Genomic DNA, 23,493 nt, shown 5'->3' on the forward strand with positions numbered 1-23,493 from the left:
AAAATTGGGAACTTCTATCAACAGAGAACATATCTTGACTAATTTTAAATGATACCTAAGTTATGAAACAACAAATGTGACAGCCTCTAGTCTCAGGACACATTTTAAATCACATTTTCTACTCATTTACCATACCTTTCCTTCAATGAATTGCACATGTGGGATTTTAGCTGGGCTCCTGAGGTCCCTTCTGCCATCGCCATCCTGAACCATGGCGGGGCTGACAGCTCCGGGGCCATATGCTGAGACCTCCCCAGCAGGGCCAGGAAACTCCTTCATAAGACTTTGATCGACAACACCAACTGGAGCTAGTAAAGAAAGATCATCAGGAATACTTTAGGATGCTGACACGCTCAAGTTTTATGAAACTGCCCCCTCTTACACAGATGAACAGGCGGCATGGAGATATTAGACAGGAACAGGGACATTGCTTGGCCTCTGAAGATTCCAACATATCCAACTCATCTTTCAAATTTTACCAAATTCTAAACATATTCTGAATTTTAACCCATTAAACTCCACCAGGCTCTCCAATCACAGCCTTTGGAAGGCTACAGAGTCTGATCATGGAACTGGCCAGTAGGAGGAGCTCTGAGACCAGGTGAGTGAGTTGGGCACAGTGACAAAATCCCAAAGTGAGGAGTATTTCAATTCTCTAGGGCCTCTTTGATCTTTCCTAAACTTAATCCTAAATGTTTATTGCAACAAACAATTATCTAGAGATTAAAATGATTTGCTTCAAATACGTTTTCAGAATTCTTCCATAAAGGAACCTTTAATTTGAATATCATTCAAAATTGTGACAAGATCACAAAAGTAGATTTTACAGATAAACTTCTATGTTTATTTTAGTTTTCATTTTTCTAACCTGCCTCCTGAATGCCTCAATCTGACCTACAATAAATCTAATCCACAGACAACCCCCTGCCTCAGCGAACCTGGCCCTCGTGTGCTTCCCTCCTCCCTTCTGCCGTTGGGCAAGAACTTATATCGCGTTGAAACTTGTCATGTGGCAGACCAACCCAAGATGGCATCACATTTCAACCAATGCAAGTGAGCAGCAGCGACGAAGCCTCTATCCATCTGTACTTTTCCCCCAAACTCTACCCATGGAGGTTATTTTACCTGTATGGAAAGTGCCTGACTGACATGGTGAGGTCCGCATTGGTTCTATGCCCCACAGAAGGGCAGTAAACACCAGGCCTCTAGGCTGCAAGCTCTTGGACGGCACACTGAACTAGGGAGGCATCAAGCACCTGTAATCTGTGTGTTACAAGAAATGTCTTGGCCCGCACCCTTCATGTGCCCTGTCCCTTCCACCTTCCCTAGCCTTGCCTGTCTCCGCAGATAACACACTATTTGCACCCAGTTACCCATGTCACAAACCTTGAGGTCTCTGCCTTTATCCCTTAAGACCATCAAGTCGAGCTGAATTCAGACGTGGCCAGCTCTCCCTCCGTCTGTTTTACTAACCAGGTCACTTTTAAGACTTCGACAACCCTTTTGAAAGCCCACACCACAGCTTACATTAAGTACAATTATTTCTTTTTCTGACTTCTGAGAAGACTTTAGTAATTTTCCCTCTGAAAATAGAGGATTATAAGTAACTCTTTTAACTTGATTTCTAAGCACCCATTACACACACTCAGAAATTATGGCAAAATGGGAAACTCTGACCTAAAAATGGTTTTAGATGTAATGATACAGAAATTTTAATGAATACCAAACTTAAAATTCCAAAATGAAGTTGGAAAAAATATTTATTTTGCATGCTTTCAAACACATTAATTTCGGGGCACCTGGGTGGCTCAGTTGGTTAAGCATCTGACTCATGATTTCAACTTGGGTCATGATCTCATGGTTCATGGGATGGAGCCCCGCATCAGGTTCCTCGCTGACAGCATGGAGCCTACTTGGGATTCTCTCTCTCTCTCTCTCTCTCTCTCTCTCTCTCTCCCCCTACCTCTCTCTCTGCCCCTCCTGTGCTCGCATACAGTCTCTCTCAAAATAAAAACATTAAAAAAGTAAAAATTTATTAACTTCAGTATACGGGGCAGGGGTGGGAGGTTGCATTGTTTTTTCTATTTTGAAGCAAAGAACTTTTTAGGTCGTAAGCACTTGTAGAATCCTGAGAAGTCTGTAGGCCCCAGGCACCAGGCTTATGATGCCAAATGGCTAACTGGCCTCCTATCATCCAAGTCACTTTCACCTGGAGTGTTCCTAACCAGTCTGCCTGCCTCCCTCTCCTGTCTTATCAATCATTCTCGACACTGCATCAAGTGATTTCTTTAAAAAGGTAACATCATGTGAGGGTGAGGGGGAAGAGTAAGACCGTGCACTTACATGCTTGCATAAGTGCATACACACGGATGTAACACACACACACCCTTCAGCAGCACTAGAATAAAAAACATGCAGTTGCCTGTTGCCAGCCTATCTCTCCCCTCATTTACTAAAGCTCTAACTAGCCTTCTTTCTGTTCCTGGACTCTATTAAGCTCTCCCTGATTTCATAACCTTCAGACCTGCTGCTCTTGCTCCCTGGAGCACTTTATCTTCTGCTCTCCTCCTGGCTAGCTCCTCCTTATCCTTCAAGGGTCAACCAAAACGGTTCTTCACCAGATGGGCCTTCCTTCTCCCATGACCCAATCCAAGGGTGGTGTCCCTGCTTATGATGTTCTCCATTTCCAGGAAGTCGTTGTCTCCCTTACTCTCAAATGCAACTTGGTTCTCTGAAATGACTGACTTGCCTTTTTAGTTTGATTTTCCAATCTGGGAATCACACTGTTGTTAAAAAAAAAAAAAGCTGTTCTAGATAGAGTTTTATTTTAATTTTTTAGGTTGTATTTAATCACTGGATGATTTAGTCTGTCACAACTTAAAATGAGAAATATTTATGTACCTAAACTGTTCTAGCCTGTCTTAAAAACTAAATATGGAAAAGAAAGTACAACGCATGTCAACAACAACGGAAAAAGGTGTACCGGTCGGGGTAGAAGGAAGCTCAGTGCCAGGTTACAGCCTAGCTTTGCTTTGGGAAGGGAAAAGGAAGGCCAAAAGCCCTAACCAAATGGTTTACTGCCTCGTCGTGTATTGACATGAAAAGCCTTCTATTTGTCACAATAACACAATAATCCTTTTGATGACTCGCCCATCTAATGAATGACAGTGTCCAAAACACAAAAGGAAGTATAATGGATCACTGTGGGTGTTTTTGCTCTTACTTGTAAAAATCATTGTTTTCAGATACAGACCTACTATAACCCTCTGCACTAACTGCTCACACAAGATGGTGGGCTTCCTTGAGCACAGTTTATAGATCTCAAAACAGTGGTTTACTGCTTTCTAAACTTTAAAGTTTGCAAACTAAGAGTTATAAAGCCTCATAGTTCGAAACAAAGGCAATATTCCGGAAAGAGGAATGACTTCTCTCAGGGCATTAACCAATACTGATCATAGTTATTCAGCACTTATATAAATTCTATGGGGCAAGGGGCAAGGCCTGTGAAATACGTCCATGAGCGTGCACAGTTTTCACATTTACATGAAAAAAAGTGTTCAGTTGTTAATGAACTAAAAGAAACATAGATAGCTACCCACCGCACATCAAAATTTCAATAAATTCAAATCGCTATATTTGGAAATATGGGTCTTTATTTGAACCACAGTTTATGACCCCCCTGCGTATTTGTAGTCTTGAAACTATATGGGAAATTCTCCAGAATCGAGATTGAATAACTATAGAGACAAATGCCCACCAACAAATCCTTGGAAGTATCTCTGTACGTCTGCCGGGATCTGTTCTCCAAGTTTATTCTGGGACAAGTAGATCAAGGCCAAGGGGTGTCAATACATTCAGGAGAGACCATTTTTAGAGTCAGACCTATAAATTCTGAGAACTGACGGTTGCCAGAGAAAAGTGGGTCAGAGGTCGTTACAGAACGAGTAAGTCGTGGTGATAAAAGTACAGAATACAAAATACAGCCAATGACACTGCAGTAGCTTCCTATAGTGACAGACGGCAGCTACATTCATGGGGACTCACTACATTGTACGCCTGAAACGGATGTAATGTTATGAGATCAACTATACTAAAAAAAAAAACTTTAAAAGTATATGTGTATATGTATATGAAAAGGCATTTTTATCTATTAGCAGATCTGTTTCAGCTACTTAAAATAGAAGTTGCTCTAGTTCATATTTCAGAAAAATGTAATAATAAGCAAGAAAGGTTTTTGATGATCAACAGTAGTAAAAGAAAATTTTAAACTTAATGTTACCATTTTTACATATGTTTTGAGATTAATCAACCAAAAAATGTTGGTAAACTACTTCTGGGAGAAAGACACCCACATCAATTACTTTCTTCTAGGCAGAAAGTAAAATGAAGTCCTTTATAAACCATTCTAACACAAAAGGGGCACGTGGGGGGCTCAGTCAGTTGAGCGTCTAGCTCTTGACTTCAGCTTGGGTCTCGATCTCATGGTTTGTGGGTTTGAGTCCTGTGTCGGCCTCCATGCTGGCAGCGTGGGGCCGGCTTGGGATTCTGTCCCTTTCTCTCTCAGCTCTTTTATAGAAAACCTGCTCTTAACCCAAAATTAGGGTAATAGATACATATGTGAAGGGAAGGAACATCGATTTATTTTCATACATAAAATATAGAAAACCGTAAACATGTAGCTAATAAGAATGCTAATAAAAAAAACATACAAATTCATACATAACCCCCACCTCTTCTCTGAAAGAACTGATTATTTTACTGTATTTCCTTTCTTTTTGTGTTAAAACACTACATTTAAACTAATCCTTGGAAGTTGTGGATGGTTTCTCATATGCTAAGAAGGTTGGAAAGCTTTAGTAAGAGTTCTTAACTCATAAAATTAGAATGTTTTAAAGTTCCTTTGAATAAAGATTAATATGTTACCATACCAAAATCCTTGGAATTCTACTTTTGCCATTAATTCACAAGTTCATGAAATTAAGACACATAAAACACATCATAATTAAGTCAGATCAGTAACAATGTGTTTGTCCAACATCTTATCCACAAGGACTCTTAATATTTCTGTACACTGACAGTACAAAGAAAATTAGGTTCAGAATGACAGCTGGAAAACACTATAAAACTCTCTTGTGAATGTAAGAAATACCATCTTACTTACTTGGAAAAAATAGCTATCCTTCTAGGACATTTCTGAGACCTCATTAACTAGATCAATACTCTCTGATCCCACTGGACTAGTGAACGATTAATGGGATCCAAACTGTCACAAACGTGTTTACCTCCATCTAGACTCCTGGAGACCCGTTTGCTAGAGGTGCGCTCAAAGTGTGGCGCTGGCCTGTCAATGAGGGTGCTTGCCTGGCGGGTCTGGGCTTGGGTGCGGCCGCTGTAGCGGAATTTGGACCCCAGGGTCAGGAACTTGGCCTTCGGTGGCTGTTCTGGAGACACAAGTCTGTACGGAGAAACAAAAGGAGACTTTATGAATTTCCTTTTTTTTTTTAAATGTTAAAAGTTTACACTTTATCTCATTTACTAAGATTACTCAATCTACACAACAAAAGGCTGCCTAAACTTTCTAATGAAAGAGTATTTATAAACCCTCCTACATCCAGAGGTCTAGGACAGTGATTAAGATGACTAAAGCCTCATTCATGTATTCATGAATAATGTTTTCCTCAACCTGAGCAGAAGAGCAGCTGTTCTCAGTGTATATCAAAGGCTATTTAATTGTATTAGCTTAAATCATTTATATAAACACATATGTCTGAATTCTTGCTCCTAGCTATAAGTGCCAAGTAGCGATCCATTACCATTAGTAATTCTCAATATTTATGTCTATTTCTCCTGGGAAAGAACATCCAACCCAGGAATCCATTCCATCCAGTGATGCTTTCCCATGAAAAACACCACATGCAGTAGATCCATAGAGATGACTAACATCCTTTCGGACCAACACAATTCCACTGCTTAAACCCTGCGTTTGTAATGAAGTCAAACTTTCTTGATGTCAAATACTCCCAGACTTATGCAAAAGTATGTTTTTAGTAAATAAGTCAATTTTGTCTGGCAGACAACTGAAACGGTCTCACTTCCATGATCTAATCAAGAGTTGGCAAACCGTCTTAACAAAAAAAAGTAATCTTGGAGCTCTTGTAGCCATTTATTAAATAAGAACACTAATTTTTAAGATTTTTAAATACTTAAAAATACATTTCACGTATTTTTACAACTCCACTCAAATTTTTCTTTTTTTAAAGAGATCATCTTCTGCTTCCAAGCAACAAGGAGAGTGTCAAGCAAGGTAAAGCTGCTAGTAATAGCAGAAGAGGTGATTCTCCATCAACACAGGATTCTCAATGATATTAACCCAGAAAAACAATGTCTCAGAATTAAACTGAGAAGAGAGAAGCCAGTACACTCTGGCTGTCTTGGTGTTATTCTATTCATTCATGTGAGGTAGCAGATGAGTTTCTTAAAAACTTCCATTTCTGCCAATAGATTTTCAAAGGAGACACTGATATGCTGTTAAGAATATACTCTGATGATGGCCAGGTCCTCAAACTGTACTTTGGGAAAAACTGCACAGTCATAAATTAGAAATCTGGAATACTAGGGGCGCCTGGGTGGCTCAGTCAGTTAAGCATCTGACTTCGGCTCAGGTCATGATCTTGCAGTTCGTGGGTTCGAGCCCCGCATTGGGTTCTGTGCTGACGGCTCGGAGCCTGGAGCCTGTTTCACATTCTGTGTCTCCCTCTCTCTCTCTGCCCCTCCCTTGTTTTCACTCTGTCTCAGTCTCAAAAATAAATACTAAAAAAAAAAAATTGTTTTTTTAAGCTGGAATACTAGAAATTTAGACCAGAACAAAACTCTTATTTGTGCTCTATATTGTTTTTTTTTTCTAACAACTGAGGAATTAAATATCTCAGCATCCTGATCATGAATCCTACAAGCAGGATGAGAAACATGGTCACTTGCCATGAACTATATCCCGATGAGCTATGACAGGGTTTCCCTACCTAGCAATCCAGTTAAATAGGATCGAAGAACACTCTGTAAGAAAGCAATGATTTACAGAAATAAAGGGTCATTGGCAAGCTCATCACTACAATAAAGAAATATTCATTCTTGAAAAGCAAGGTGGCTAAATCACATCTTTCTTTATCATCTATTCATAAAGTATACTCTATAGTTAATGGAAGAGCAACCAGAGGAAAAGAGAAGTATTTCTAAAGAATACCTCAAAGGGGAAATACGCATTGGTGACCCAAAAGAAACTATCCACCTCCCCCCAATTTTAAACCAAAGACAACAAGTGTCGGCAAGGATGTAGAGAAACTGGGACCCTTGCACGCTGCTGGCGCAAATGCAAAATGGTGCAGAAAGTTATGAAACATGATATGGAGGTTCCTCAAAACATAAAAATACCATTACCACATGATCCACCAATTCTGCTTCTGGGTATTTATAATACCTCAACATTTATAATAAATTTATAACTTCTATTTATAATAACCTCAAATCAGGGTCTTGAAGAGAAATTATTATTATTCTATTATTATTACCCCCATGTTCTTTTCAGCACTATTCACAACAGCAAAGATGTGGTAACAACCTAAACACCCACTGGCAGGTGAACGGATAAGGAAAACGTGATATATACATAGAGCGGAATGCTATTCAGCCTTAACGAAAGAAACAAAAGAAAGGACATTCTGCCTGCAGTATGCAACAAGGATGGGCCTTGAGAACATTATGGGTAAGTGCAAAAGCCAGATACAGAAAGACAAGTACTACATGGTTCCACGTCCATGAGGTCCCTAGAACAGTCAAATTCATAGATTCAAAGACTGCAATGGTGGTTACCAGGGGCTGCAAGGAGGGTGACTTGGGGACGTACTAGTCACTGGGCATGAAGTTTCAGTGAAGACGAATGAGCTCCAGAGATCTGCACAACACTGTGCCCACAGTCAGTAATCTACCATACACGGAACGTTGAAGAGGATGATCTCATGTTAAGTTATGTCACCCAACGAAGTAGAATTATTCAAAAACAAAGTAAAAGACAGGAGGTGAAGGGAAGAGTGAGGCTGGAGGCGTCTGGCACCATCTGTAGGCTCACCAAGTGGACGGCATCTCTCACCCAAAGGCTACCTCTCCTGGAATGAGCAGCCCCACAGGAGGATTCACTGGGTCTCTCATGTCCAGTTCCAGTTAACTGCTTCCCACCCTCAGCAGAGGTGACACCTCTTTGGGCCTAGTGGTGCTTACCAGACACTGTTCATTAAACGTCTCAAATTAAAATAGAATTTAAACTAGCAACAGGATACCTGCTTGTGTGAATTATGAAAAATCATAAACGATATATAAAGAGATATATCTTTTTAAAGATTTCATTTCCTCTTCTATAAAATTAATTTGACCTCACAAAGAGCGAGAAATGTGAGTCTTCAGAAAACAATTTTAAAGAAAATTAAGAAAACTTCCATCAGTGTTTTCTGACTTTCTCGTTATTAGTTTATTTACATAACTTCATAAGGATCTGTGCTAGGTCCCATATAGCGCAGATGCTCAATAAATACAGGCTAGATCGCAAGACAGAATCTCACTGTCACCATTTCCTAGAGGGCACCTGAATTTAAGTAGCTATGTCCATCTACCCATTTCTCAGAATTCTCTTTCTTAGTATTACACAGTCACAGCACTTAAGAACAGCTTTTAAGTTCTCATATGTCAGGATATTGGAGGAGGGAGGCTGGGCTCTAAGTTCTAGAACTTCTGACACACCGAGAGAATTACTGTTGGATATTTCCGTCTTAATTTCATAACATAAAACAATCCCACTGCTACAAACAGCACTTTGTAGAATGACATTGTTGGCTTTATTGTTCCCTAGTTATGAAAGTGGGCCCTCATTTATACAGACTGGGGAGGAGAGCTGGGTGGCTCAGTCAGTTAAGTGTTCAATTTTGGCTCAGGTCATCATCCCATGGTTTGTCAGTTCGAGGCCAGCGTCGGGCTATGTGCTGACAGCTAGGAGCCTAGAGCCTGCTTCGAATTCTGTGTCTCCTTCTCTCTCTGCCCCTCCCTCCCCTCAAAAACAAACATTAAAAAAAAAATTTTTATATAAAATGGGATATGTAACCAGCTAACTATCTAAGTCTAGGTGAGGAGAATTCTATACAACCGTTTTTCTTTAGTCTAATTTGTTTTTCTTTAAGATAACAGATGATTGGTTGCCATTTCAATGTGTATCAGAATAATTATCCACTTATGCATTTTGTGAAAAACACTTCAAGAAATAATCCAAGAAATCCAAGGCAAATATTTTAAACACAGATACCTATAACAATGTAAAATTAGGGAGGTCATTAACTAGACTATTTTTTGTTTTATTTATTTCAACTTGAGATAAAATACTTCCTTGCCCAACTGGTACCTGTAACCTCATACACAAAGTATTAACTTTCAGATTAATTTTCTGATAAGAGAGAAATCCTTAAGTAATTAAGCTGCAATTAAATAGAAACAAATAACAAGACAAAAAATGGTCTGAACATAGACATTAGCTTTTTCTAAAAGAATATTTTTGGTAATGGTAAGGCAAATCAATTTTCTATGGAAACGAACACGTAGGCCAAGCAACAAAATGTTTCAAGATCACTTAACAATTATTTCCTTTTGATATTACTTTTATTTACCACCTCAGACCCCATCTTCATAAAAGTAACATCAAAAGGGAAGGAAAAATAAATAGAGAGGGTGGCACACCTTAAGAGACACTTTTTTTTTAATTTTTTTAAGGTTTGTTTATTTTTGGGACAGAGACAGAGAGCGCAATCAGGGGAGGGACAGAGGGAGAGGGAGACACAGAATCTGAAGACAGGCTCCAGGCTCTGAGCTAGCTGTCAGCACAGAGCCCGACAAGGGGCTCGAACCCACAAATTGCAGGACCATGACCTGAGCCGAAGTCGTACGCTTAACTGACTGAGCCACCCAGGAACCCCTTAAGAGACTCTTAAATACAGAGAACAAGCTGAGGGTTCCTGGAGGGGTGTTGGGTGGGGATGGGCTAAATGGGTGATGGGCATTAAGGAGAGCACTTATTGGGATGAACAATGGGTGTTATATGTAAAGTGATGAAACACCGGGTTCTACTCCTGAAACCAAAGCTACACTGTATGTTAACTAACTTGAATTAAAATAAATCAATCTTTAAAAAAATCACTGTAAGACATCATTTCACTTTTGGGAATTTAAAAACTATAAATAAGGAAATGATTATTCTATGGCTTTTAATGGTTCTCAGCAAGATGACCTAATGACACATCACAAAAGAAATTAACTTTCACATATTTTACTGCTCAAGAAGCATAGTAACAATTTTATTAAAAGTTGCCCCATTATAAATCAAGTATTGTTAATGTTTTTTACCTGTGGAAAATAAAGGAAATTTTAAGAAAAACTCGCGTATCAAGTTACTGAAGTCAGTCACACATTAAGCTCTCTTTGAGGCGGTTGGTGACACTAATTCATGTGGAATTAGTCTGGATCTACAATGCCAAGTTTAAATGACAGTTTAATGTGCAGCTGCAAGAACCCCGTGTTAATCTTGTTTACATGCCTCCACTACCAACAATAGAAAAAGAGGGGAAAAAAATACACTCAGGAAGTACAGCGCAGTGGGCACTGTGGGCCACAGCGCTGGCTCTCATTTCCATCGCCGCCGTGACTGTCCATAGGGACACCGTTTCTTGTCTGTTCCTCAGTTTTCTTAAATGTACAGTGAAGATTACAACAATGTTGTACATATTAAAAGAATTCATCTATGGACAGCACTTGGAATAGTGACAGGCTCCATCAACACTCAAGAAGAATAGCAGTTTTTTGATCATGTTCTTATTCAACTAATAGTCTGGCTGAGTGGCTATCGATCAATAGAAAGATGTTTTTTTTAATGGGTTCAACCTGAAGCCATTTTAGTTTTCTAAAGAAATCAGTAGCATCTTTTGTGATAAACTAAAACAGAACAAAATCCAGATTTGATTCAAAGCACTCTACAGGCAAATTATGATTTGCCCTGTTTTAGATACACTGCTTCCTATCATTTGTAAGCAAAGTTACATAAGGTTTAAAGACATAAAAATGCTTTCATTAACCATTATTCTCCAAAGTTTGCAGAAGCAAATTGATCTGCTTTTTAAATTGGTTAGCAAAATGCAGGGACCTAAGGTTCATTGCATGACTACAGACATCTTGGAAACGCCTGCTGGAAGAATACCAGAGGTGGGTGCCTGGATGGTTCAGTGGGTCAAGTCTCAGACTTTGAACCATGATCTCACAGTTTGTGAGTTCGAGCCCCACATTGGGCTCTCTGCTGTCACCACAGAATCTGCTTCGGATTCTCTGTCCCCCTCTCTGCCCCTCCCTTGCACACGTGCTCTCGCTCAAAAATAAACCTTTAAAAACTTTTTAAAAAATAAAAAAATTAAAAAAAGAAGAACACCAGAGGAAGGACCAGCACAGAGGTGACCAGTGTCTGGAATCACAGAGCCAGGTCCCCAGCTCTATGCAGGTGTCCGGCCCCTGTGCTCCTTAATGGGCACCCAGCTTGGAGCCACTTCCCCCGTCCCCGGGGGTGGGGAGGTGAGGAATTAAGGACATATTGTAAAGCAAGTGGTTCTGTGTCTGATAACAATATACACTCAATGAATGTAGCACTTGTCATTTCTAAGATTACTACTATTTCCACTGCCCTTACCTGACAGGGAGGTCTGCTATGTGTCCTGCCTGGACTGTGTCATTTAGCTCATTAATGTCACCTACTAGTTTTATTTGAGGCAGATTCCAGTTTCTTGAGTAGACATTTGTCCTGGCTACCAGGACGAATTATAATCTTTTCAAAGATTTATATGATCAGGCTAGCCATATCAGATGGACTCAAGCATATTTTGAGTTACATTTCTCTAAAATGAGTCTGTTTGACACACATCTGTTTGCAAGGCTGCTCTATTGAACTTGAAAGAGTCACTTGGACCAGCTAATAATTCACCTCAAAAACAGCACACTGTGGTAGCAGACTAAGACTAATGATGATAATGATGGTGGTGATGATGGTAAATGTTATTACATCCCAGAAATAGTTCTACATTTGCTCCAGGTGTGTTTTCTCAGACTTTTCAAAGCAACCCTATAAGGTAGGGACTATTATTACCATCACACAGATGATGAGAGCAAGACTCAGAAAGGTGGAGTAACTTTCACAGTCACACACCCAGTAGGTGGTAGGACAGGAGTAGCAAAGCAAGAGGCCAAAGCAAAAACCATAAAGATGAAGGGTCTAGACACCTAGCTCTATAGACTGCAGGAACAGGACTGGGGAAATGGAAGAAAATGATCCGCAAAGTACTCCTTGCTAAGAAAGTAATGTAGAGGGGTGCCAGGGTGGCTCCGTCAGTTAAGTTTAAGACTTGGGCCCAGGTCATGATCTCATGGTTGGCGAGTTTGAGCCTCGGGTCAGGCTCTCTGCTGTCAGTGTAAAGCCTGCTTCAGATCCTCTGTTCCAGCCTCTCTGTCCCTTCCCCACTTGTGCGCTCTCAAAAGTAAACAAACATTAAAGAAAAAAGAAGAGTAATGTAGAAATATGCCCTTGAAGAAGTACAAAGAAGGTAGGACCCAAGCTAAAGGCAGCCTGAGGATCTAAGGAGATCTTCTGGTTTTCTCACTTGTCCATTTGTTTTGGTTTTTAAAGGAGTAAGAGGGGCGCCTGGGTGGCTCAGTCGGTTAAGCCTCCGGCTTCGGCTCAGGTCAGATCTCACGTTCATGGGTTCGAGCCCTGCGTCCGGCTCTGTGCTGACAGCTAGCTCAGAGCCTGGAGCCTGCTTCCGATTCTGTATCTCCCTCTCTCTCTGACCCTCCCCCTTTCATGCTCTGTCTCTCTCTGTATCAAAAATAAATAAAAAACATTTTAAAAAATTAAAGAAAAATTAAAAATAAAGGAGTAAGATATGGACACGTTTGCTGGCCAAGGAAGTCAAAGGCACTTGTACCTCTGACATACATAACATACAAAGCACGATCCTATGTGAGGAATCACATGAAGGATCAAACTTCCATAGGGAGTGAGTTTTTTCTTTTCCTTGAGACAGGATAAAAAGGAAAGAATGAACAGTAAGAACAGGGGAATGCTACATAAATCTGGGGCTAAAGAGGAAAAACTGAAGGCACATGAAACCAAGAACGCTCATGACCACAGCTTCTATCATCAGTGCCCCACCCAACAGAGGGCATCTGAGCAGAGACACTGGGCTTCCCAGGGGCTCAAGAAGACCATGAATATATGACCAGGAAAGAAAGTAAAAGCACTTCCTGGTAGTTCAAAGGACATAATCCACCTGTAATGGCACTAATCTGGAGTTGTGCAATTTTCTCTTACAAAGAGCGAGTGTGTCCACCGGGGCAGTCGTGCGTTTAAGGTGGCACTCGACAGCACTGGTACGGAAGTGGGGAGGTCGAGGCACAGGGACCAGCAGACTGGCAGGCTGATGGGCACAAAGGGCAAATGGTTAGAACATCCCGACAAAGTAGCAAAGGGACAGACCCTAGGGTTTTGGATCGTTAGAGAAAGAAATTAAACAGGAGATAGCTGTTTTGTTAAGAAAACAACAAAATGATGAAGAACAATGACATGAGGAATGGCAGTTGGGTTTGAAAAAGGCGCTTGTAGAATGGGAGGCATCTGCCCCCATATCCACAACCCCCGCTTCATATGTACAGGGTACCAATAGGTGTTCTCATTGATTCTAAGCGGAATCATTAAAATTACCTGTAGAAAGTATGATGTTCCACGCACACTTTCCATAGCCTTTTTGCTGCCCGATGGTTTGGCAGTTTGAAGCCAATGGTGCTCTCAAATTGTTCGAGCTAGAATAAATCAAGGAGGTAAATCAGTAAGATAAAGGAATTGATTAGAAGCTACTGAAAACATGATTTTAGATGTTTCCATACGGGTTAATTCTTGAAAAAAGGAAATACTAACATATCCAGTATGATTATACAAAATGGATTTTTCATAGACCGCGATACTAGTTTCTGTGAAAACCAAGTGCAACTGGTGACTTTAACCAATGACCACAACTCATTCCACCACCTTATCACTTAGTTGATTTGACAACAACAAAACGGACCCCCGCCATGTGGCAGGGACTTACAACTTTTCTGTGAAAAGTGTGGCTCTTACTTACTTTTTAGCAATGTAGATATACACGCAGGTTAATCATTAAGAACTTTGACCTTGTTTGCCATGAAAAAATAAGGAATAGTGCATTTTATTAAAATTCAGTGAGGAAAAAAATGCAGTCAGCTGACAGTCATGGAGAAGAACACTGACTGGAGCCGGGTAGATATGCCAGCCTACGTGACAGTGCTTACCTCTGCGGGCCTAACTTTAATGTAGAAGTTACTGCGCTTATAGGAAATTTTCAAGATTTTCGGCCAAGCAAAACGATTGATTCTCAGTCTGTCTTTGTAAATGAGAAGCCCGTTAGCGCACACACCCAGCTTGATGTCCACACCTTCTGAGTCCTGCCAAGTAGAAGCCATTTGACGATGGTTAGAGCTGTCCAAGTTACACAGGTCAGGAAGCTCATCATCTGCCCCACACCCTTAAACCGTGACCAGGAATGCCAATTTCACAAGTTGGTATTTAAATCTCAGTGACAGTACATGAGTTAATAGAAACAGTAGGGCACGCAATACATTTTCAATTTCTTATCTCCCGGGATCAAAATTTGATTTCTCAAAGAGTTAGAGCCACCTGATTACAGGACACAATATCCTCCAAAAGGCATAACTTCTGTGTTCCCGAGCTTGCCTACAAGAGCTAATGGGGAAAAGAAGGAAAAGAACTCAATTTAAACATTCTGGAGAGATGGGGTTTTCCTGGAAGCTATCCTAGCCCTCAGGGATGGTCTGTCGGCCCACCCTAAGGTGCATTCAGACATTTTACTTTAGGCAAATTTATTTTAGATGGGCTATGCTAGCTAATGGCTGTTAAAATCATACCTCTAGTCGGCAAAACACCAATCCCTCACAGAAAATTTCTCTTCCAGGCTGACTGCTAGAATCTCTGAATTCTTTTGAGTAGTTTTTCAGTAACTCAGAGTGTCGACATCCAGGACCCATCATAGCATTCCCGGGGCTGGCACATTTCAACGGATTGCAGACTAGTCTTGAATTTTATTCAAACTGTTTTCTCTCCCCAGTATTTTAACTTGGAATAGATGACAATCTAGAATAATCACAAGCCTAAAGGATTTTTAAAATCCAAGTAAATTTACAGATAAAAGTGAAAAATGGTGTCTCCTCATATTTCAAGTAATATTGAGGACCCAATACTCAAAATACACCGGTAGTTGTTTGACTTCCAAGGGAAGAACTGGATAACATCCAAGATACATAAAATTGAAGAATATTATTCAGAGAGATTCACATTTTTAGAATTCATCTGTGATATGGGACAAATTCTCATGGAACCTACTGAAACCAACACCATATTTAATCTAAGTCTAAATTCAATGAGAGTACAACATTTCGACTGCCTTGTTACTGAATCATCTAAAACAAATCATACTACTTTTTTAAAAACAGAAGTATAGTCCTAAGTAACTTGATGCCAACTGTTTTCTCTGCTGCCAAACTTGAATAATTCATACATACACATAAAATTAATTAGACAATCCCAGCAGTTTAAAAACCTAATCTATAGGGTGCTGGATTCACCCAAATCTGGCAGCCCCAATTCTCTCTAGGAACAGAAAAAAGCTGAGATGAATCAGCCACAGGTGCCCAAGCAACTTGGCACCAGGCAGAAATGCTCTATTTGCCAAAAACGTCACTGGCCATGGCCACAAGGAGCAAGCCGGAAGACTGCCCAAGACGGGCATGTTCTCCCCACAAGTAAGGAGGCAATGCAGACTTGAAACATTGCACAAAGTCAGCTCTAGTCTGAAGCAATCTTTAGAAAGGACACTGAAGCTATTTTATCGGACTTAAGAAAAAACACAATCTGGAATGGGTTCATTTTCAGTTCCACACATTGCTTCAGAACTCTCAGTATCTGTGTGAATACAAATTACAGATAGAGTAACAAGTGAGAGGGGAAAAAGCACGCCTTGGTCCTCCATATTTGAGTTCTGCCATTCAGCAACCAAGTCAGAAAAATAAACTATTGAGAAAGGAGCGCATTCTGTCCCTTGTTCACTCCCCACTCAGGGAGCTGCCACATAGGGATAGCAAGAGGATCCCATGCCCTGGGACTTCTAAACAGGTTCAGCCCATGGAAAGTTCTCGCAGGAGATGAGAGAGAGGAGAGTGGGAAGGGAGGTCAGCGATGTGTCCCTGTGACAACACTCCTCCCCCGAGGACAGCATTCTCCACACACAGATCTCTCCTCCTGGTTTCCAGCAACCACTGTCTGCCCTCACCCCTTCAGACCCAGACTAGTGGGGAGAGTGGCCGCTATGAGCTAATCTCGGGGTTCCCGTACCTGCGCATCAAGGGCCTTCCATTCAATGCTCTGCAACCTGTCCTAATAGGAGTGTGCCATTAAAAGTGCTTGGTAAAAATTTTTAAAATGTGTTCAAATAGGATCAAAACAATGAAAGAGGAAACTCCATCAAAAGTTCTTTTAAATTGCTATAGGCCTTCTCTGCAACGACCTACAAATATCTTCCTTATCAAATATTATCTGAGCCTGTCAGGTGACAAACAGGATGAACAAAGAATGTTCCTCTGAATTTTTTAATAAAAGCAATCTGCTTCTAACCACACAGCAATCACAGAAACGATGCTTACACAGAGCCTGCAACTTCTCCAAGGTACAACTTTAAGAACAAGAACTGTGAAATCTTGCAGTCTTGCCATCCAAGAAATGGTTTCTAACTAGTGATCAACAAATAGATTTTCACGTGGCCAGAGAGACAGGGTTGAGAGAGGAGAGACCTGAGGTCTTTTTGATCCCACACCCGTTCTCTCCGGCCCCCCCGGTCTGTGTTTCTCGGGGGAACCAGCCTATCTCCATCACAGAGAGAAATGAGCTGAAAAGCATGCAAGCAGTAGGAAGTCCCGTTCCACCTCCTAGAATTTGCCAGAAGAAATCAGGCAGACATGGGAATGTTTAACAATACATGGCTTAAGCAAGCCATTCTCTGCACTCTGTTTTATGTAGCTGCAAAATAAAAACATCCAAATCCTAAATCCTAAAAAAGCACATGGAAGAACTTTTAAGAATTAAAGGTGTAGAGCACCTAGCAGTTAAAAACAGTGATGCCAGAGACTATTTTTGACATGGTGAAATCTTTCAACATAGCAAGCAACAGAACAAAACAAAAAAACCCTCACAAACTGATACCTGTAGTGTGATCCTACTGAAAAAGATGCACATGCATTCTAGTGCTCAGAGGTGGTTTTTTAAAAAGAAAACAAGGAAAGGTATCAAAAAAGCAACAGTGCCTATTTCCAAATAGAGTTCAGGGGTTTTTTTCCCCTTCTGTTTGCTCCTATTATCTATGAGGTATATGTATTTCTTTTGTAACCAGGAAAAACAGTTGAATAAAAAAAGCCACAGAGGAAAAAAGAGAATGATGCAAACATGAAGTACTATGCAAGTACTGAGCAGGAATGATTAATCTGAGGCCCAGGGAGGGGAGAGACCTTTGGGTGAGGGAGCTTTTAAAGAGATTTCTCCAGTCATAAAACCTGAGGTCCCTAGGCTCCACCTGGGGAACCACTGGTTCTCTCAGCACGTGGACTCTGGACCACATCCATCTCTTACCTCACTTCCTACTATCCTCCTCGACTCTCCTCACTCACTCACTCACTCACTCACTATGTGATCATCCGAAGTAGGATCAGGAAGCACATGATGCTTATTAGCGGCATCTTCCCAACCCAAACCCCTTCTCCTATCACCTCACCCAGCATCCCACCATCCTCCCACCTCTCCAATTAGACTGGGGCGGGGCGGGGAGTGTTACATGCCCTGGGGCCTGGGCCAGTGTCCTTCCTCTTACAAGCAGTACAAAACAGGCCTGCAGAGAGGAGCCTTCATTAGCCAGAGGGTTTTCCAAAAGTGGCCCTGTCCATATTGTTTTGCCCTTTCATGGGTATGAGGATTTGCTCTCCACTCCCAAGACAGATGTGGGAGAAGGGGCTGGGAGAGGGGCGTCACTAGGACAGCAAGAAGCTGGGATGCAGAAGAACCCAGGACAAGGGTTAGTAAAGATGGCTGACAGGTGGGTCTCAAGGTTAAGTACATATGAAAGGGTATGAACTAAAAAGCTTGAGAGAAGAAGTAAGGGGGTTGGGGGAGAGAATGAATGCTCCCGTCCACAAGCATAAGCCCTGCAGTTAGTCACTAAAGAAATATTAGAGAGACCCTTGGGAGAGGGTGAACAGCCTCCTAAAAGTGAGGTAGGCCACTCTGAAACTGGAGTCCTCTCAAAACTGTCAACAGGGGGCGCCTGGTTGGCTCAGTCGGTAGAGCGTCCAACTTCGGCTCAGGTCATGATCTCACTGTTCGTGGGTTCCAGCCCTGCATTGGGCTCTGTGCTGACAACTAGTTCAGAGCCTGGAGCCTACTTCAGATTCTGTGTCTCCCTCTCTCTCTGACCCTCTCCTACTTGCGCTGTCTCTCTTGGTCTCTCAAAAATAAATTTAAAAATTTTTTAAAATTTAAGGAAAAAAACTGTCAACAGACTGGAGAGATGCCACTTCATTACACGGACAGTACCTTGGCATGATGTAGGTCAACACCATACATGGAGAGCCTCTTTGCATTTTCTAAGAACTGAGAATCGGCTTGTGCTGGAGATAAGCCCCTGAGAATCAAAAGAAACAATATTATTTTGCTGGCAGATGCAAAGCAAACATGGCGCAGAGAGGAAAGGACTGTATGAGCTCGGAGTGTTTAGGATGGAAGCAGTTAACCCCACACAATCTGCAGACAAGCAGGAAACAGGTTAAGAAGGCTCAACTCGCAACCTCAAGCATCTTCCTCATAGCATCCTCTACTCTAAATTCCAATTTTTTACCATTTTTAACTCACAAAATTGTTTTCGATGTGTTTCCCACTAGGGAAACAGGTACAACATAAATTTCATGAGAATAAGAAAGTGGTTTCCTCTTTCTGAAAAGTGCAAGTTCTTACTTCCCACTCCTTAATTCTATTTCACCAGGACTGACGGCAGCACAGGTCATAAGTGCCTGTGTTTGGCCTACGTCTGCTGTGGATACCCTGTATCACACCCGGTCACGTTTCCATTCCCGTCTCTACTGACGAGTCAATGAACGTTAGGCTCTGACAGTGCAGGACCGCGTCCCGTCCACCTTCCTATTCCTCACAGAACATCAACACCTGGTACTTTAAATTCAAATGATGCGATAAATCCCTAGTGAGTACAACTGGGATCAAGTCGATGTAAGAAATACTGCATCTTTTTTTCTTTAACAAAAAAGTCAATGATTGTGGCCTGTTTATAAACTTCTAATCTCTCAAAGTTCCTTTCCAAGCATTTTTGTGGAATTTTATAAATTTCAATTGTGCAATAAGGGGCAAACTACAATTTGGTGGCAAGAGTTTGTCAACTTGTACTAAAAGCACATTTACTTTCACAAAGATATAAAAGTTGTCAAAGTATAATACTGTATTTAATAAGGTACTAAGTAAATTTAGTAAAACTAGGTAAGGCTGAGCTACTAAAACCAAAGGTCATCTTCTGTGGATAGAGAAACCACCTATATATTTCATGTCCATCAACTACCTACATTTCTGATTCTAACCCTGAAGCCTAGCTCTCTAGCTTTACCAGATAAAAACAAAAGCCAGGAGGCGCTTGGGTGGCTCAGTTGGTTGAGAGTCTAACTCTTGATTTTGGCTCAGGTCAGGACCCCAGGGTTGTGGAATTAAGCCCCGCACTGGGCTCTACACTGAGTGTGGAGCCTGCTCAAGAGTTTCTCTCTCTCCCTTCTTCTGCCCCTCTTCCCCACTCTGTCTAAAATAAAGGAGGGGGGGGGGGCACAGAAGAAATACATAGTAAATGCCCAAACAAGTATGTCAGTGTGTTTGTTTCAGATGTGTATGTGTGTGTGTGTGTTAGGGGCAGGTTTGGGAGGAGAAGCAGGGAGACGTCAGAGGGACGAGTAACTTTTTCCAATAACTGAAAACACTCAGGGTCATGAGCACTGGTTTTCACATTACAGTCGTGAACACAATGAAAGAATATCTCAAGGCTACAGGGTGTCTCAATTAACACTAAGTGAGGTTCCAAAAGGGAAAAACCAGATAATCCCATAAACCGCACTCAAATGCCCAGCAAGTGTTAGGAGAGAAGCTGTTTCAATCCCCCCTGGCTGTTCTCCCTCTGGTAGGCAAGTCACCAGACCTGTGCGTTTTATGCAGCTCTGCCACCTTCTCTTCCAGCTCCCTGGTCTGTGTGGGGGCGAACTGGAAGTCAGTGAGGTCACTGCTGCCATGCTCTTCTGGGTCATAGTCCCCAAGTTCAGCTTGCAGTGTGTAAGAGCCCAGGAGGGCATGAGTCACAAAAGAGCAGGGCAGGCGGCCAGAGGCAATGTCCTGCCGGAGCTGAAGGCACAAGAAGTATCTGTGAGGAGCAAGGGGGAGAAAAGGGCAGGGGAAGAAAATCAGTTAGGACTGCGGCACCAGTAATCCTTGAGTTCTGGGATTCCTCTGAAAACAAACAGACAATATAGGCAAGGTCTTATGTCCACAGCAAAAATGGTTTTCTCCAAGAAGAAGTCCACCTTGTTTCTTGGGCTCCTAACCTATGGTTTATTTACAGCAAACAAGTCTAGTGGGCTAGATAATAGAATGGAAGTTCTGAACTGCTCTTCTGATCACAGTGTATTTGTTGTTGTTATTATTATTATTATTTTAGAGTTTTGTGACTGAAGATAAAAATTCTAATCATTTAGACTGTCCCTTTTGATTTAAAACTGTGTCATCAAAATTTACATGTCCCTCAAAACTGTAGAGACTAATGAAAACCTAAAAGCAGTTCTAGTTCTTAAGCCTTTGCAAGAAGAGCTAAGGTCGCCCACCCTTCACCCTCCCTAGCCTTGTCATACTAATTTCTTCTTCTCCTGAGACATCTTGTACAATTCTTGAGTCAGTCTTTAAAGCCCTTACATTTGCTCATTTACTCCATCTAAAGAGACAGTTAGTTTAATTTATAACAAAAAAAGCATGAGCTTCAGGGCCAGGCACAGCTGAGTCCGTGAACCCTGAGCTAGTTAATTTACTTGTCTAAAGCTGATTCCCCACTTGTCCAATGGGAATTCTTCCTCCCTTTGAAGGAGCGGGTACAAATTAGGTAACATAAATAAAACACACTGTGTGTTACCTAGGAATCAATAACTAGTAGCCATCATCATGATCATTGTAATTGTTATAGAGTTATTAGAATAGTTCTTATTCAATGTTTCAAGTGGTTTTACTAAGGAGTTATACAAGTTTCTGTTCCCACTGCATGGCATGAAGAACCATGTTATTTATATTCTATGAGGATCTACGGGGTGGGGGGGGGCACTACCAACTCCTTTGTTAACATCTGACAACCTGATTTCTACTCCTGAATTTAACTACTTGCTAATAAGATTACCATTAACCCCTCCAAACTAAAGAGCCCCCATTCTTGAAGGCCTTTTGATACTGCCATTCCCAGCAGCAGCTGGCCACCTTTCCTCTTTGCCAAGTGCGGGGCACAGCTAGCCAAGTACTTGCCACCTAGCAAGTGCTCTATAACCTTCTGAGAGAATGGAAGTCATCTCTCTGGCACTGTGGTCTGTGGTACACCACAGGAGCTCTCTGAGGAGGATTATGTTCCTTTGGTCTCTGGAACACCGCAAGCAGAAGTGCATTACTTTAGAAAAGTCCATCTGAAACTAGAATTTCTCTCTCTCTCTCTAAAAATAAATAAACATTAAAAAAATTAAACAATAAAAAATAAAAAAATAAGGGGTGCCTGGGTGGCTCAATCAGCTAAGTGTCTGACTTTGGTGCAGGTCATGATCTCGCACTCTGTGAAACTAGGATTCCAGGGTATCCTCCGGCTCTCGAAGTCTGATTGAGAACAATGCCAGTTCTCCACATTTATGGCACTTAGAAGACCTAAACACACAGATTCCACCTGTTACTAAGATCTTGTTGCTCCTTTTGAGTTTATGGTCTTGGCTTTCCATTTTGGTCCTGTTCTGTTTTCAAAGAGAAGTCAAACACCCAAAGCCTTCCAACAGCAACTCCAACAGCTTTCTGCATCTCCCAGCTCCCTCCTCTTCACACAGGAGGACCCAGCGTTCCTCACACACCACTCGGAACCCTTCAACAGTCCTGCGAACTCTGCTCTCGCACTCCTCGGAAGCCGCCTCATCTTAAATGTCCGCTCGACCACAGTGAAGATTTCAGTCTGGGTAGTTAGGTCACCGGTACAAGCAGGTGGCTGCTGTCAGGCTGCCTGCCAAGGCTTTTAGTGCTTCGCTCACCAAACTATCTCCTTTCTCTCACCCCACACGGCGAGACTGTTCAAGTTCCACTTAAAAGAAAAACCAAAGCCCTTACCGATGCCATGAGTTGCAATCACCAGAGGATTCTCATCTCCCGAACAGAGTACTACAAGAAGAAGCATATGTAGAGAGAGGCTGCTGGATCCCAAGCCCCAACTGCAGGATTCAAAGGCATTCCTGTGGTGAGGCTGTGTATCCAGAGCACAGTGACCTACCCAGATTTACAAAGCAGCCCACGGCGCAGTTACAAAAGCCAATCGAAATTACTTACTAGCTGAAGCTAATTCAACCACAGTTTACTCAGTATCAGAAGACCCCCATTTAGCAACAAGTAGGAAAGGGGGGTGTTTGAGGGAGCAGGCTTGTTTTTTACTCCGTCTTCGAGAGAAATCTTCATCATTCCTATTTCACGTGGGTATCATGTACTCAGCCTGACACACCAACACTGCCTGATGTCTGACAAAATTGGCCTAGCACAGAGCATCAAGGGGACAGGAACCAAAAGCAGAGTCTTTCAGTAAGAGGTCTGGTTTTCAAAAAGTATATTCCGAACACAGGTCTCCTTGGCCAGGTAATGTACGCATGTGTTCTTACCAAAGCTAGCAAGTCCTATCACTGGCAACCTGGCTGAATAGGGCTAGTATACAAAGGCACTTGTGGACTCAAATGCTCCTTGGTTACTATTCAAACACTCAGTCACTCCCAGAATCAGTAAATGCTCTCTTGCTCCTCAACTCAATCTTTTATTTGCAATATGTTTGTATAGCCCAGACAATGTCAAAGGAGATGGAAATGAAATAGCTATTGACTAAGAAAGCCTATCTTATTAGCTTTTTTCCTACCTTTGAAGTAGGAGGCCCCCAAAATGCAGTTTAATTGGCTTTTTAAAACAATTTCTTTGTGATGAGACTAGGA

General features: G+C 41.6%; 1 protein-coding gene across 15 annotated transcripts in view; it reads right to left on the minus strand.

The window, feature by feature from the left end:
- The window catches only part of EPB41L2 (erythrocyte membrane protein band 4.1 like 2), a 219,020-nt gene that overhangs the window by 41,627 nt on the left and 153,900 nt on the right, over window positions 1-23,493 (minus strand). For all 15 annotated transcript variants that reach the window (XR_003910426.1, XM_029943386.1, XM_029943390.1 and 12 more), the window contains 6 exons: window positions 20,442-20,660; window positions 18,791-18,878; window positions 14,431-14,583; window positions 13,826-13,923; window positions 5,283-5,455; window positions 136-308 (listed from right to left, as the gene is read on the minus strand). Coding sequence is in view for 14 of the 15 variants with exons in the window: in XM_029943386.1 (XP_029799246.1) it covers window positions 136-308; window positions 5,283-5,455; window positions 13,826-13,923; window positions 14,431-14,583; window positions 18,791-18,878; window positions 20,442-20,660 (904 nt within the window). In the remaining variant the exon portion in view is untranslated. The remainder of the gene's footprint in view (window positions 1-135; window positions 309-5,282; window positions 5,456-13,825; window positions 13,924-14,430; window positions 14,584-18,790; window positions 18,879-20,441; window positions 20,661-23,493) is intronic.

Source organism: Suricata suricatta, chromosome 7 (genome assembly GCF_006229205.1).
Source record: "Suricata suricatta isolate VVHF042 chromosome 7, meerkat_22Aug2017_6uvM2_HiC, whole genome shotgun sequence".
Lineage (NCBI taxonomy): Eukaryota > Metazoa > Chordata > Mammalia > Carnivora > Herpestidae > Suricata > Suricata suricatta.